This window comes from Palaemon carinicauda, chromosome 14, assembly GCF_036898095.1.
Source record: "Palaemon carinicauda isolate YSFRI2023 chromosome 14, ASM3689809v2, whole genome shotgun sequence".
Classification (NCBI taxonomy): domain Eukaryota; kingdom Metazoa; phylum Arthropoda; class Malacostraca; order Decapoda; family Palaemonidae; genus Palaemon; species Palaemon carinicauda.
Window position 1 is genome coordinate 112,689,775 of NC_090738.1, and position 12,387 is coordinate 112,702,161.

The 12,387-nt window shown below is 38.2% G+C and overlaps 1 protein-coding gene across 4 annotated transcripts in view; it reads right to left on the minus strand.

Moving 5' to 3' along the window:
* LOC137653620 (inositol polyphosphate-4-phosphatase type I A) overlaps positions 1-12,387 on the minus strand; it is a 186,100-nt gene that overhangs the window by 35,548 nt on the left and 138,165 nt on the right. For all 4 annotated transcript variants that reach the window (XM_068387179.1, XM_068387178.1, XM_068387180.1 and 1 more), the window contains 2 exons: positions 3,090-3,230; positions 45-209 (listed from right to left, as the gene is read on the minus strand). In XM_068387179.1, the coding sequence (XP_068243280.1) occupies positions 45-209; positions 3,090-3,230 (306 nt within the window). The remainder of the gene's footprint in view (positions 1-44; positions 210-3,089; positions 3,231-12,387) is intronic.

Consider the following 12,387-nt stretch of genomic DNA (forward strand, 5'->3'; position numbering starts at 1 on the left):
AACTATGTACTTATGCTATAACAATAAAAATCTGCTAGACTTACAGGCTGATGATGTGGTGTTGCATTGCTAGGAGTATGAGAAGTAGCATCTACTGATTCTGGTTCCAACGTCCAAGCAGTTATAGTTATAAAACCAACATTACGTCCTAATGGTGACTGTAAGCTCAGGCGAGAGCGACCCGTTTCACGCAAACTTCCAAGGCTTACCTGATAATCAAGAATGAAACAAATATTTGATAAAAACCTACAAATAAACAATTCCATATATGCAAGTACAGGTTGAGAATCCTTTATCCCAAATTCCAAAATCTGAAAGTTTCTGACATAATGACAAACAAAAAAAAAATTCTACAGTTCTGGGAAGGATCCACCAAATACAGCTATTCCTCACATGACCTATCCTTTGACAACAAAGTATCATTTTGCTATTAGCAGTTGCCATAGTATCCTTTTTGCTCCATATTTATCCTGACTTCCATTGTTTTCTCTAACTCCGTGGTTCTAAATATACTTAAAATATTGATAGTCTGGTGATACACTTATAGCTAATAATAAAACGAGAGAGCATTTATGTTACTTTAATACAGAAGAAAGTTAAATTGTTGATATAACTTGAAAGCAGCATAAACTTGAAGCATTTGGTGTCACAAGAATAATTATCAAAGAGCTAAAGAAAAAGACAACTGTTGAAGTTCTATGCTGAAAGCAATGAGAGAAAATGAATGAAAATGGAAAAATCATGGCATAAAACAAAAATGATCCAAAGATGTGATGGAGTTTGTGTTAGGTGCTGTATCTTTTAAACAATGATTGTACAATTCTGGTATGTATAAAACTTTTTACTTGCAATTTTATTTATGAAAATAAGTGATTAACATGAAAGTATGATGGTGAAAATAATATAATTCATAGGTTATGGGATGCACCATTAACAATTTGGCAGTAGATAATCTAGGAATAATATTGGGTTGATCAAAATTGGCCAATCACAATAATAATTTTTACATATGGCATCACTGAGGCTTAAAAATTACCCAATCAATTTGGCTATTACTTTATTTTCCATTACTTAACCAAAGACCTGAATCCCTAACCATTCCATATCACTCATCAATTGCAAATAAAAACTAAACTAGTTGAATAAATAAACTTCTGTCGAGTTCATTCATAATTCTACTAAAAAAACTTTAACGTAGTGTATATATAATGTCTTGTGGCAAATCCAATTCTATATTGTGTTGTCCAATTACAAGATGCAAATAACAATTGGCTAAGACAGGAAATAAAATCAACAAGAAACTATTCAAACACTTACCACTCACTATTTTGCCCCCATACAGTATGTATAAGTCATTCTAGTTATAAGTGCCATTTATTTAGTCTGAGCATAATTCTTTTTCCCTGGTTTACATTTTAATTTACTTTATATAGCAGTGCTCCATGTAAACAGTTTTGACATAGTAATGTAGGTCTCTCTCATGATACCATATGATAGAGATGCTATTCTGACAGACAAAAAATTTTTATAAGATTTTTTCTTCTTTTTGTAAGGTTAATTGATGACTATCAAGAAATTATTTTGTGTATCTAAAAAGTCAGAGTGACTGTATCACTACTAGATCACATTAGTTATATCAAGAATTTTTTGCATCACATAAAAAATAAGGTATTTCTAAGGAAAGTTTTGAATATTTTTTATACCACACTAGGATTATACACTGTACATTATTACCTTTTCAATACTTTTCTTGGTTTAGTTAATACAATTTAACTCTATTGTTACAAAAACATCAACAGTCATAACAAATTTATGCTTATTAACAAATTTTTGTGGTTACTAGTGACCAAATTTCTAATCATCAAGGACATGGATATTTCCTCACTGACCTCACTTAACTTGAATATTTTTTTTTTTTTTTGCATTTATTTGAATTTTCCTTCTTTTCTGCTAATAGTGTTTATAAGGTTTAATTTTCCTCTTTATAATGCTGTGCTTATAATTAGAATGGAACTACAGGAATATCTATATGATTACTTACAGTATGTCTTTGTATTGCAAAGTTGCCATTGAAGTTACTGCTGTGCAATCTATTCATATTTGTCATTAATGTCAATGTGTAGGTTATTTGCAGCCTGTTAGTTAAAAGTTATATTGTAGAGAAATAGTTCTTACCAAATATAATTGAAAAGGAATGCTGGATGCTATACATTATTGAATAAAATTGATAGAAAATAACTTGAACATGGATTTAAGAAAATAATAGTAATTTTACCCATTCGGTAATTTCTTAAATATCTATTCACCTTGATAATTATACCTTACAATCAAATATAGTAAATGGATAAATAAGGTAACTGTTTTCTGCCAGCTAGGTTGATGCACCACTTGTCAATTTCCCACCATTTTTTTTTCTGTGCTGCTAATGGTTACTTGGCATATTTTTGCCATCTGTTTGTTTACAAATTATTCACATATATTAGCAATGGAAATGGAGCCATTAATTAAATCTAAACCCTACTAGTAGATCACAAAATAATAATAATGTAAGAGTTTTGAAATTATCAAAGGATAAAAACAAAAAGTTACGTAGTAATTACCTTGTTAAAAAACAAAATTATCAAAGGATAAAAACAAAAAGTTACGTAGTAATTACCTTGTTAAAAAACAAAAAGTTACGTAGTAATTACCTTGTTAAAAAAATTGAAGACTATTACATCTTGAAAATAAAATCTATCACAAATAATAGACTTTTTATACAAACCTACAGTACTTGAAACTTTATAAGTAATCCAATCAATATGATTACGGAATTTTCACCAGAATGAAATAAAAGATTTGTAAACCTATCATTATAAGGATATGCAAAAAAAACTGAAGCCCCTCAAGTCCCAAGAATTCTGGATAAGATATTCTAGAATAAACCTTTACTGTAATGTAGTATGTCTCAAGAATTTTTCTTCTCTTTCTGGAATCAAGGGTGCAGAAGATTAACAATTTCTTTAAAAAGTCTGTAAGAGAATTTTGCATTATTTAAAAAAAGAACTGGTTACTTAAAGTACAATTCCCATATCTTATTTAAATCTTACCGTAGCTTGGCCTAGTTGCGTGGTTGTATTTGTGACTCTTTCTCTTACATCGTACACACTCAATCGCACCTGAGTACTAGCATCTAAGCCATCACTTTTTCTAAAACTAACTGTTGATAGGAAGTTTGGATTGCTGGTCCTCTGTGGGGAAAAATCAATAAAAATCAGAGTAACAATAATATATCCCTTCACATATCTACAAAACACAAAAAGTTTTGATTACTGCAAAATTACTTTTCCTACCACAGTTCAACATCAAATTAATTTCAGATGTACTGTATATCATAGGTCTCACCATAATTACTATTAATGTATCATTATTTTCTATATTACTGTCAAAGTATAAGATAAATAATTACAATACTGTACTATCAATACTGGTAAATATATTTTTATAAACACAGTATTGTAATGATTACAACTATTATTATTATTATTATTATTATCATTATTATTATTATTATTATTATAATTATTGTTGTTGTTGTTGTTGTTGTCATTACTATTATCATCATCTTTATTATCATTATCATCCTTAGTTTATAACCTTCACCTTGTGTGCCTCACCTTTTATTCAAGTTAACTCACAAGACTTAAAAATGAAATTATATCAATTATAAATATGCATCAATTGATAAGCAACAGGATTCAACAAGCAATTTATATAGGGTGTTATAGTATAGACAAACTGCGCATCAATTATAACCTTTGTATGCCCCCTGTGGCCGTGGGGGCATAAAGACAATTAGAATAGCGCCAACGTTATCCCTGCGTGTCGTAAGAGGCGACTAAAAGGGACGGGACGAGGGGGCTGGGAACCCCATCTCCTGTATAAAAATCCCACGAGGCATCAACAAAGAGATGGAGCTGGGGGGGAGTGACTGCTCCCCGCACTCTAGTTTTGGGGTGTCTGAATGTGCGTGGATGTAGTACGATAGAGTAAAAGATGTGAGATTGGAAGTATGTTTAGAAGTAGAAGGATGGATGTATTGGCCTTGTGTGAGACAAAGATGAAAGGAAAGGGTGAAGTGATGTTTGGTGAAATGTCTGGTAGAGTGTCTGGGATTGAAAGGGGAAGAGCGAGAGAGGGTGTGGCTTTATTGCTGAGTGAATGGATGACAGGTAAAGTAGTGGAATGGAAGGAGATATCATCTAGGTTAATGTGGGTAAGGGTTAGGTTGGGTAGGGAATGTTGGCCGTTTGTCAGTGCGTATGGGCCAGGTAGTGAGAAAAGTGAAGAAGAGCGGAATGAGTTCTGGAATAAATTAACTAGGTGTGTAGAAGGACTGGGTAGAAGGAATTATGTAGTTGTCATGGGTGACTTAAATGCTAAGTGGGCGCTGGAGAGGTAGAAGGTGTCATTGGGAAGTATGGCGTACCAGGTGAAAATGAGAGCGGTGAGAGACTGGTAGATATGTGTGTTGAACAAGAGATGGTAATAAGTGCTAGCTTTTTTAAAAAGAAAGATAAAAATAAGTATACATGGGTAAGAGTGGCAAATGGAAGAGTAGTAGAAAGGGCATTAATGGATTATGTGTTGACAACTAAAAGAATGTTTAGAAGATTGAAAGACGAGCACGTGTTTAGGGGTACAGTGAGCCCTCGCTACTTCGCGGTTCGACCATCGCGGATTCACCACTTCGCGGATTTTTTTCATAACCCATATATATAGACATATCGCGGATTTTCCGGAAATTTCGAAAATACCGCGATATATGAAGACCCCAAATACGATATTTCGTTACCTGTAATTCCATTAATACTGTAATTAGTAATATCTGCTCTTACTGATGGTTCATTGCATTACATATGACATATAATTCAGTACAGAAAGAAATAAAACACGAAAAGAGAATGTGATCATACGATAATTCAGTATACAGTACGTAGTAAAATTAAATCGAACATGAAACGCAAATCAGATGCAGTCATACCGTATTAGAATGGTGTAAGGCTGCTGATGGCTACTACTGTACTACAAATGTAATGGATGTGCATCTTTTCCATGAATCTTTTGTATGTATACGTACGTAGTACTGCATCCAATAATATTCTTTGTTGCAAAAATCACATCTCGAATAAGCGTACGAGAGAGAGAGAGAGAGAGAGATTGACACACATAGAATGAGAAATGAAACAAAAACAGTGATGAGAGAGAGAGAGAGAGAGAGAGAGAGAGAGAGAGAGAGAGAGAGAGAGAGAGAGAGAGAGAGAGAGATACTGTATCCAATAAAACACACAATAGGACAAGAAACAAAAACAGTGATGAGAGAGAGAGAGAGAGAGAGAGAGAGAGAGAGAGAGAGAGAGAGAGAGAGAGAGAGATACTGTATCCAATAAAACTCACAATAGGACAAGAAACAAAAACAGTGATGAGAGAGAGAGAGAGAGAGAGAGAGAGAGAGAGAGAGAGAGAGAGAGAGAGAGAGAGAGAGAGAGAGAGAGAGAGAGAGAGAGACATATCCTACAACAAAACAAGCGTAAAATAGCGTAAGTAAAGCTGTACTGTATACGTAGGGTAGTGTACCTTGTATTTGAATTGGTAACTACTACGTAGCATATAAGACGGATTGTGATTGGTTCAAGCGCTGATAGATGACGAATCAGAACCCAAGTTTTGTAATCTAGCCTGTGATTGGTGTTTTGACCGCTTCTCCAACCTCCAGCATCTTTTCGCGGCCACTTCGTTTGCCGCTCTCTCGCCGTGTAGATGCTGCTACGTTATTGTGAACTTTAATCTGTGCTGTGCGTGACTGTTTTAAGTTGAACTTTTTGTTGAACTTTCTGTTTAACCCTACTGTACAATGGCTCCCAAGCGTTCTGCTTCTGCTAAGGCTGGTAGTGAGCCTAAACGCCACCGAAAGATGATGACGATTGCTGAGAAGGTGACGCTTCTCGATATGTTAAAAGAAGGCAGAAGTTACGCGGCCGCAGCCCGCCATTTTTGAATGAACGAATCCACCGTTCGCTACATCAAGAAGGACGAGGCGAACATTAGAAAGACGGCTACCATCACCTTTAGCAGATCAGCGAAGCGAGTCGTTACCTCGCGTAATAAAACGATCGCACGCATGGAAGGTGCTTTAGCAGTCTGGATTGCCGACTGCCGGAAGAAGAACATAGCCTTGGATACGAACACCATCCGAACCAAGGCTTTGAGCTTGTATGAGAATTTTGCGGCAAAGGAACCTCAAGAAGACGATGGCGACCATGCTGAAGAAGATGATGATGTAGATGAACCTCAACCAGGGACATCCACTGATTCCCAGCCTCAGAAACGTTTTTCCGCCAGCAAAGGATGGTTCGCGAAGTTTCAGAAACGCTTCAGCTTGAAAAGCGTTTCCCTGCATGACGAGGCTGCTTCCACTGACACTGCTGAAACTTACGCGAACGAGACGTTCAAGAACATTATCGCTGAAGGTGGATACAAGCCGGAACAAGTGTTTAATATGGATGAGACCAGCTTGTTATGGAAGAGAATGCCGTCGCGAACTTTCCTGTTCAAAGAAGAAGCCACAGCCTCTGGCTTTAAAGCGTTCAAAGATAGCGTAACCCTCATGATGTGTGGCAATGCTGCTGGATTTTTGCTAATGCCGGGGCTTATTTACAAGTCAAAAATCCTCGCGCTTTGAAAAATAAAAATAAGAATCTCCTTCCCGTGTACTGGATGCATAATCAAAAAGCATGGATAACGAAGATGCTGACCTCCAACTGGTTCCACCAGTGTTTTATCCCGCAAGTCAGCAAATATCTCGTAGAGAAGGGCTTGCCATTCAAGATCCTTCTCCTTATGGATAACGCTGGTGGACACGCAACTGACCTGTCGCATGAGGGCATTCAGGTTGAGTTCCTGCCACCCAACACCACGTCATTAATTCAACCGATGGACCAGGGGGTTATTAGGGCGTTCAAGGCCCTCTACACGAAGAATACCTTGGCGGACCTTGTTGCGTGTGTGGATACTGCCCAAGAAGATGAAGATGAAAATTTCAATTTGAAAGCGTACTGGCGGAAGTACACAATAGCCACGTGCCTGCAGAACATTCAAAGGCACTGCAAGAAATGAAACCTGCAACCGTTAATGCGAGCTGGAAGAAGTTGTGGCCCCAGATTGTTTACGACGACGAGGAATTTACACCGTCTGAAATTCAACACTCTGCAATACGCAAATCTGTGCAGTTGGCTGCGATAATTGGAGGTGACGGGTTTGGCGACATGACGACTGAAGACGTCGACGAGTTGTTGGACTGCCATTCCCAGCCGCTAACTGACGCAGACCTAGAAGTCCTGACGAAATCGGCCAGTGAAGAAGACAGTGAAACGCAGGAAGAGACTCAAGAAAATGTCGAAGAAACGGGCTTAACATTAGAACGGCTTGCCAAGTTCTGCAACCATGCGAAGGAGTTGAAAGAAATGTCGCAAGAGTGGGACGAGGATATGGTTCGGTCTATGCAATTCTGCAACAAGATCGATGACGACATGACTCCCTACAGGATGCTCTTCGAGCGAAAAAAGAAACAGCGGCAGCAACTTCCGATCACAATGTTCTTCCAGCCTCGCAAAAAAGAGCCAGTTCCTCCAGCTACTACGCCTTCGGAAGAAGTTGAAGAGGTGTCCCAGGAAAAGACACCTCCGTCTGAAGAGACGTAAAATACTATCATTGGCTGCACAGTAGAAGACATCATCAGCTTCATCATCATCATTTCTACTGTGCAGCAAATTCATCGCCATCATCATTCAAGTTTTTCTTCAACTTCTTTCGTGGTGAGTACAGTAACAATCTTTATTTTTTACTTTAATAATCTAACATTTTAATATTTGTGCCTGTTTTAGTTTAGTATGCATTAAGTTAAAGGGAAGGTTTTAAAAGTCTGAATATACATGTTATAACCTAACATATTATTTTGTTTAAAATTTAAATTTACTGTACGTACGTAAAACAACTCTCTCTCTCTCTCTCTCTCTCTCTCTCTCTCTCTCTCTCTCTCTCTCTCTCTCTCTCTCTCTCGTAAATTGTTTTCCTGCTTTGCTACGTATGTACTGTATGATTTTATATAGATACGGTAAATAATATTTGTAATAACATATTTTCTAAAAGGTTTTACTGTAATATCATTATTTATCACTTTCATCGTGCGTGTTAAATGCCTTCGTTTGTTTACTGAGCGTGGTTGTTTACTGAGCGTGGTTGTTTACTGAGGGTACTTTATGACGCCGTCGTTTCAGGCGGCGTCATAAAGAAAAACATTTCATTTGGAAGTCCTAAGAAAAATTAAGTAAAACATTGGTAATAACAAAATCAACATACTGTACTGAATAATCAATATAATCGATGCAAAAACTAACCTATACACAGATGTGTAAATGCGTTTGTTTCTTCATTATGATCAGAGATAAACGTAAACAAAACATTGGTTGCCATTTTTTATCGTGCTTTTTGGCGTGTTTAGGAAACGCATGATATAAAATCGCCTTTAATATTTGTGCCTGTTTTAGTTTGGGTTACTGTAGTACATGCATTAAGTGTTCTGTACATTAAAGGGTAGTTTGTTAACAGTACTACGTACAAGGGAAGGTTTTAAAAGTCTGAATATACATGTTGAATAAATACGTAAATATGGTGTCACTACTTTGCGAATTTTCACCTATCGCGGTCGGGTCTGGAACCTATCTACCGCGATAAACGAGGGCTCACTGTATGGCTAACGGTATGTCTGATCATTTTTTGGTGGAAGGAAAATTAGTTGTAGCAAAAGAGTGGGGGAATAGAGTAGGTGGATGTAAAAGGGAGCTAGTGAGGGTTGAAGAGCAAATAAAACCGGGGGTAAAAAGTAAATATCAGGAAAGGTTGAAAATGGCATATGACGAGGTGAGAGTAAGAGAAACTGGTAATTTAGAGGAGGAGTGGAAGTTAGTAAAAGAAAATTTTGTTGGGATTGCAAGTGATGTATGTGGCAAGAAGGTTGTTGGAGGCAGCATGAGGAAGGGCAGTGAATGGTGGAATGAAGGAGTGAAGGTAAAAGTGGAAGAGAAAAAGAGGGCTTTTGAAGAATGGCTGCAGAGTAATAGTATAGAGAAGTATGAAAAATATAGAGAGAAAAATGTGGAAGTAAAGCGCAAGGTACGTGAGGCAAAGAGGGCAGCTGACCTGAGGTGGGGTCAGGGATTGGGTCAGTCATATGAAGAGAATAAGAAGTAGTTTTGGAAAGAAGTGAAGAGAGTAAGGAAGGCTGGCGCAAGAATTGAAGAGACAGTGAAAGATGGAAATGGAAGGTTGTTAAAAGGAGAGGAGGCAAGGAAAAGGTGGGCGGAATATTTTGAAATTTTGCTGAATGTTGAGGATAATAGGGAGGCAGATATAATTGCTGTTCCAGGTGTTGAGGTGCCAGTGATGGGAGATGAGAATGAGAGAGAGATTACAATAGAGGAAGTGAGGAGAGCACTAGATGAAACGAGAGTAGGAAAAGCATCTGGTATGGATGGTGTGAAAGCTGAGATGTTGAAGGAAGGGGGTGTGACTGTACTTGAATGGTTGGTGAGATTGTTTAATATGTGTTTTGTGTTGTCAATGGTACCAGTAGATTGGGTTTGTGCATGTATTGTACCACTATATAAGGGTAAGGGAGAGGTGCATGATTGTTGTAATTCAAGAGGTATTAGTTTGTTGAGTGTAGTTGGAAAAGTGTATGGTAGAGTAATGATTAATAGGATTAAGGATAAAACAGAGAATGCAATCTTGGAAGTACAGGGTGGTTTTAGAAGAGGTAGGGGTTGTATGAATTAGATTTTTACAGTTAGGCAGATATGCGAGAAATATTGAGCAAAAGGTAAGGAGGTGTATGTTGCGTTTATGGATCTGGAGAAAGCATATGATAGAGTTGATAGGGAAGCAATGTGGAATGTGATGAGGTTATATGGAGTTGGTGGAAGGTTGTTGCAAGCAGTGAAAAGTTTCTACAAAGGTAGTAAAGCATGAGTTAGAATAGGAAATGAAGTGAGTGATTGGTTTCCGGTGAGAGTGGGGCTGAGACAGGGATGTGTGATGTCGACGTGGTTGTTTAACTTGTATGTTGATGGAGTGGTGAGAGAGGTGAATGCTCGAGTGCTTGGACGAGGATTAAAACTGGTAGGCGAGAATGACCATGAATGGGAGGTAAATCAGTTGTTGTTTGCGGATGATACTGTACTGATAGCAGACACAGAAGAGAAGCTTGACCGACTAGTGACAGAATTTGGAAGGGTGTGTGAGAGAAGGAAGTTGAGAGTTAATGTGGGTAAGAGTAAGGTTATGAGATGTACGAGAAGGGAAGGTGGTGCAAGGTTGAATGTCATATTGAATGGAGAGTTACTTGAGGAGGTGGATCAGTTTAAGTACTTGGGGTCTGTTGTTGCAGCAAATGGTGGAGTGGAAGCAGATGTACGTCAGAGAGTGAATGAAGGTTGCAAAGTGTTGGGGGCAGTTAAGGGAGTAGTAAAAAATAGAGGGTTGGGCATGAATGTAAAGAGAGTTCTATATGAGAAAGTGATTGTACCAACTGTGATGTATGGATCGGAGTTGTGGGGAATGAAAGTGATGGAGAGACAGAAATTGAATGTGTTTGAGATGAAGTGTCTAAGGAGTATGGCTGGTGTATCTCGAGTAGATAGGGTTAGGAATGAAGTGGTGAGGGAGAGAACGGGTGTAAGAAATGAGTTAGCGGCTAGAGTGGATATGAATGTGTTGAGGTGGTTTGGCCATGTTGAGAGAATGGAAAATGGCTGTCTGCTAAAGAAGGTGATGAATGCAAGAGTTGATGGGAGAAGTACAAGAGGAAGGCCAAGGTTTGGGTGGATGGATGGTGTGAAGAAAGCTCTGGGTGATAGGAGGATAGATGTGAGAGAGGCAAGAGAGCGTGTTAGAAATAGGAATGAATGGCGAGCGATTGTGACGCAGTTCCGGTAGGCCCTGCTGCTTCCTACGGTGCCTTAGATGACCACGGAGGTAGCAGCAGTAGGGGATTCAGCGTTATGAAGCTTCATCTGTGGTGGATAATGTGGGAGGTTGGGCTGTGGCACCCTAGCAGTACCAGCTGAACTCAGTTGAGTCCCTGGTTAGGCTGGAGGAACGTAGAGAGTAGAGGTCCCCTTTTTTTGTTTTGTCTCATTGTTGATGACCGCTACCCCCCAAAATTGGGGGAAGTGCCTTTGGTAAATGTATGATGCTTCAGTATGTATAACAATCAAGGAAGATTGCCAAGACACACGTAAGAAAATATGTATGGTAGACAAGATAGTGTCAAGATAGATATGACAAAACATCTTACTCTGTCATCAAAATATATATACACTCTGGGAAAATAATATAGCAAATATTAATAAATTAATTTTCCTTATCTTGTTGCCTCCAATTATATTTCTATGATAATATTCACACCAAAGGTAATTCAATGTAAAGCATGTTTCATTAAAATTCTTAAGTTATGTTTCCCCAACAATTGTGGTCTTAAATGTTCCAAAGCCACAGGCTTTTTTCTAACAGGCAGTGGAATTACGATGGTATTATAAGATGTGCAAAGCCTCAAATCACAGGATTTTACCACTCATTCATATCATATTTTATGAGCTTGTGGAGCTGTTATCACCACTGACAACATGATCTTACAAACCAAATTTATGACCTACCATTAGCCACTACTACATTTGATATGGTCATGGATGTCAAACTCGGCCTCGTGCCAATACTATATGAAATATGCAAGTTACTGATAAAAATCTGTGATTCTAGTGGGGCATGCCTGGCCTATATATTTCTCCTTGCTAACCAAATTACCAGGTACAGAGAAAGGTAGTAAATGAACACCGTAGCGTCGGAGCTCTGTTTGATGACGTTTTCAAACACTCATAAGAGGTATGAGTAAGTCTTAAAATAAAAGATCAACTTTTACTCTGGGGGCCTGAGGTCCTCGGGTGGGAAAGATTGCCTGAAGCTCATCCTAAGCGTTGAGAACTACCATGACGAGGAAACGCCTATAACCTTCAGTCGAAAGACCTTACTGAAGGCTGAGCAGTACCCTTAAACAGCTGCACCTAAGAGGTGCTTCTTTTAGTGAAGGAAGCCGAGGAAGTATGCAATTTGCGCTAGAGATGTTTCGACTGGAAAAGTACCCGTTCTACAACACCAACTCCAGATGGCCTACTTTTTCTGTGACTGGGTGAACCGTCACAGGCATCCATATAACTCCTGTGCAGACGTCAAGAAAAGACTTTCATTAGAGGAAGAAGCTGACAGGGAGGGACGGTCCATAGTGATAGTTCTATA